Below are 4,512 nucleotides of genomic sequence, written 5' to 3'. Positions count from 1 at the left end.
GGCCTCCCCACTGGCCTCTCCACCGACGTCACATTAGAAATCTCACTGTTAACCAGGATCTGAGGAGGTGTTAATGAATCGTTCTGATTTCACCACTATAGTAGAATCAAACGCTGATATTATGGCTTTTAACTTCAGTGGCCACTCCAAGATTTTAGGGGCCCCATCTGCCCCCCAATGAAACATTTCTGGAGGCGCCACTGATTCCATGGTGGCCAGACAAGCAGATATATCCCATGATGCTTTGTGAGAATTCTCCTCGCAAAGCATCATGGGATTTGTCGTGGCAGCGTTAAAGAACAAAGATGGCGGAGGCAGTGTGCGGGGTTAGCGCCATCTGGGGTTAGCAGGGATCTTCTGTGAGTTAACAGAGTTCCTTATAAGGTGATGGAGGGGTCAGGGCGTCTGTCAGCCATGACAGCTCCTCGCCAGGTCTAAGTAATCCCTAATCCTGCCTGTAGCTATGGCAACGTAGAAATGACCTTTAACATCAAAGAGCTGCTCTAATGAAGCTCCAGACATTCAGTCTGAAGGTCTCCACATCAGCTCCACGCTGCTTAAGCTCCTCCTACTTGATGATGCGGTCCAGGGTGTAAATGCTGCGTCTGGAATGCAGAGTGCCCAAACTCCCTGCAGGGCTGGAGGAGATCACCATGGAAACCACCTCCGACCTTAAGAAGCCTGAGGGACGAAGCGAGGCGGCGGCCGCTGCTTTCAGAGGCAGAGCTTCCTGCTCAGTCTGAGGCTCTGCAGCATCACGCCGCAGGTATTAACGGAATCAACTGAATGACGTGTTCGTTTGTTTCCAGCGGAGGATCTGGGCTCTCTGTTTGAGAAACGCGACTACAAAGACCGGCCGAGGGCGGCGGGGGCCAAGTCCACCTTATCGCTGCGCCTGGAGCAGTGTCCTCAGCAGCTCAACAATCCCTTCAACGAGTACTCTAAATTTGATGGCAAGGTAAGCTCAGCTCCCCCTGCTGGTCAGAACGGGTCCTACAGGACGCCAGCTAACCAGTGCAGACCAGTCTGCAGACCTTCTTCACTGCAGCCCATCTCGTCTTTGAATAATAACCAATGTTTATTTCTAACTTTAGGTTTTAAAAAGAAGAAAGAAAACGCATCTTAAATGGGTTTCTGAAATTTGAGAAAAATTATGTAACAAACAGACAACAAACTTTTTCCTTCATATGAAAGATCAGAAATAGATTTTTGTTATAATCTTTTTTTTTTACTTAAAGCAATGAAATGACTTTAAAGAATCGTCTGGCTTTAAGGTGAAAGAACACATGGCACCATGTTGGTTTATTATTATTGAGGGATATTTGTGTTTAATGGAGAATATAGTGAAGCCAATCACACCTGATTCTATTGATTAGCAATAAATCTGATATTGTTGGTATTATTTATGACGGGAAGGAAATGCTTCCTTAGAGAACTGAGGTTTTATTACCTCTAAGATGTTTAAAAGTTGAACCCTGTGGTCACAACTGCACCTCATGATGACATAAAAGCATTTTAACTGGTTTAATAAATGAAAATATGATGAGATTGAACCATATAGCTGACTTTACATTTAATACCCCAGTAACCACCGACCACCTGACTTCCTGCGGTCGCCTCCAGACCAGCAGCTCACAGTTCAACTGGAGCTGCAGGTGGAAATGATCTGAATCAGGCGGATCTAACTTGATTGGTCGGCTGGCTGCTCTGTCGGCCATCGTTCTCCCATGCTACTCCTATGCTGCGTTCACATCAAAGGTTAAAAAACCTTTAAACGTAGAAAAATGGACGCCGGATCAAACTGTGGTCGTGCTGTTCTGATGCTTCGCGCTCCGGTTGTTTATCTGCTCTGTTCTGGAGCTCCAAGCTAAAACAGTTCAGCTTTATTTACTTTGGAAAAATAGTTTCTAAGTGAGAAAGTCCACCTCCAAACACCCTCAGTTCATCAGGATTATAATCCCACTAAAATCTGCAGTTGTTGTTGGGAGCTCCAGACCCCCAGCATCATCACCGCCGCTGTTCTGTCAGATCAGCATACCCCGTCAGAGCAGCATACCCCATCATAGCGGCATACCCCGTCAGAGCGGCACGCCCCGTCAGAGCGGCATACTCCGTCAGAGCGGCATACCCCATCATAGCGGCATACCCCGTCAGAGCGGCACGCCCCGTCAGAGCGGCACGCCCCGCCAGAGCGGCACGCCCCGTCAGAGCGGCACGCCCCGTCAGAGCGGCATACTCCGTCAGAGCGGCACGCCCCGTCAGAGCGGCACGCCCCGTCAGAGCGGCACGCCCCGCCAGAGCGGCACGCCCCGCCAGAGCGGCACGCCCCGTCAGAGCGGCATACTCCGTCAGAGCGGCACGCCCCGTCAGAGCGGCACGCCCCGTCAGAGCGGCACGCCCCGTCAGAGCAGCATGCCCCGTCAGAGCGGCACGCCCCGTCAGAGCGGCACGCCCCGTCAGAGCAGCACGCCCCGTCAGCTGCTGCTCGTAGGGCTGGAAGTGAATAGAAAGTTTTTAAGGTTTGTGGTAAAAGAAGAATCAGAATAAATAATCCAATATCTTCCATCAGCAGGTTTTATCAGTTAATGATGGGATTTATAAACTGTTTCTGTTTTATTTCAGCAATAATCTGTTCTTTCTAAATAATCCGTTCTATTTTCTAATCTGTGGAGTTTAACTCTGGATCAAAGCTATAAACGCTCATTTATAGTAAATTTAGTTTTTTCAAGACGCCCCGGACTGAGACAGGTTCATGGTACGAGCAGACCCAGAGTGAATATAACTTTATTTTAACTTGCCGTCACTCAGCAGCCGCTCTGCAGCCCGCAGAGGCGGGATTATGTTGGGATTTGGGCGTCCGTCTGTCCGTCACACGTTTCCTGTCTGCTTTTGCAGGGTCACATCGGTACGACGGCCACCAAGAAGATAGACGTCTACCTCTCCATGCAGATGGCTCAGGAGAAGCTGCACCCCATGACGGTGGTGACCATCGCCAACGCTCGGGTTCATGACCTCATCGGCCTCATCTGCTGGCAGTACACTGGCGAGGGCCGAGAACCCAAACTGAAGTGAGTGTGAAGCGATCAGAGCCGTCTCTCTGCTGCTGCCCCTCTGACTCTGCTCGCTCCGCAGTGAGAACGTGGACGCCTACTGCCTCCACATCGCAGAGGACGATGGCGAGGTGGACACAGACTTCCCTCCGCTGGACTCTAACGAGCCCATCCACAAGTTCGGCTTCAGCACTCTGGCTCTGGTGGAGAAGTACTCCTCCCCTGGACTGACCTCCAGGCAGTCCCTGTTTGTCAGGATGTGAGTGCAGCAGACTGGGAGCACTGGTGCTGGTCCAACAGGACCAACCGTCTGACCGCTCTTCCTTCTTCCTCCTAGAAACGCTGCTCATGGCTTCTCTTTAATTCCTGTGGACAGTCTGAAGGTCACCATGAAGGAGATTCTTCAGAAGGCCCTGAAGAAGAGGAAAGGTTCCCAGAAAGGAGCAGGTAATGGTGCCGAGCCTCCAGCTCTTCCTTCCCTTTGGTCCATTCAGTGGATTCTGGTTCTGAAGGGAAATGAGGACTGGCAGTGAAAGTGTCTCCATGACTCTCCACCAGGTCCTCTGTATCGTCTGGAGAAGCAGATGGAGCCAAACGTTGCCGTGGACCTGGAGTCTTCTCTGGAGAGCCAGAACACGCTGGAGTTCTGCCTGGTCAGAGAGAACAGTGAGTACAGCTGCTGGAGATGCTGGGATGGATCTACTTTTTTTAGGGGAAAAGCTCAGTCAGAAACATCATGTTGCATCTTCCTGAGCAAAGGTACGATTCACAGCACTACAGTGTTTACCTGTGAAATTTATCCACAGGGAATATTTCACAGTTTGTCCATTTAGACCAGATCCTGAAGAATGATCGCCGTCCACCTTGAACAGAAAAGGAGAACTTCTCCAGAGTCTCAGTGTCCTGAACCAAACCGACCCAGTCCTCCACTGTAGGAGTTTCAGGCTTTTGTTTTGCTTTCTGCCAGAAGCTTGAACAGCAGTGGACTCCATCCTCTGATGACTCGTTCCTAGCAGAGCCGTACGTGTCCCAGTAGAACCAGTTAACGTCCCCAAACCAACGGGATGACCTCCTGGAAGGGGTTCAGTTCAATCTGATGATTAAAAGACAGAAACGGAAAAACTGGACATAAAGTCCCTCCTGGACCAACTAACAGTTTAGTAACATCTAGGAGATTCTGCTGTGGTTTACTTAGAGCAAAGCTGAGCAGGAAGGTCTATCTGACCAGGTGATCATCTCTCCATCATCATAGACGGGTCACGGTTCTGACGCTCTATCTGCAGACGGGTCACGGTTGCCGTGTTACTTTTGGTTTTCTGATGGCGGTCTGTCAGCGTTTGCATCATGCATCGCTTCCCAAACGTTTCCAGGACTCATGGAACGATTCCAGGACTCATGGAACGTTTCCAGGACTCATGGAACGTTTCCAGGACTCATGGAACGTTTCCAGGACTCATGGAAC

At 50.2% G+C, this 4,512-nt stretch overlaps 1 protein-coding gene across 2 annotated transcripts in view; it reads left to right on the top strand.

The window, feature by feature from the left end:
• Positions 1–4,512, top strand: part of LOC107103532 (target of rapamycin complex 2 subunit MAPKAP1-like) — a 15,446-nt gene that overhangs the window by 9,231 nt on the left and 1,703 nt on the right. For both annotated transcript variants that reach the window (XM_015403264.1, XM_015403265.1), the window contains 5 exons: positions 810–958; positions 2,896–3,068; positions 3,133–3,309; positions 3,388–3,497; positions 3,609–3,716. In XM_015403264.1, the coding sequence (XP_015258750.1) occupies positions 810–958; positions 2,896–3,068; positions 3,133–3,309; positions 3,388–3,497; positions 3,609–3,716 (717 nt within the window). The remainder of the gene's footprint in view (positions 1–809; positions 959–2,895; positions 3,069–3,132; positions 3,310–3,387; positions 3,498–3,608; positions 3,717–4,512) is intronic.

The sequence above is a fragment of the Cyprinodon variegatus genome, unplaced genomic scaffold (assembly GCF_000732505.1).
Source record: "Cyprinodon variegatus isolate N-32 unplaced genomic scaffold, C_variegatus-1.0 Scaffold1475, whole genome shotgun sequence".
NCBI classification, from domain to species: Eukaryota; Metazoa; Chordata; class Actinopteri; order Cyprinodontiformes; family Cyprinodontidae; genus Cyprinodon; species Cyprinodon variegatus.
This window is presented reverse-complemented; position numbering and strand designations above follow the sequence as displayed.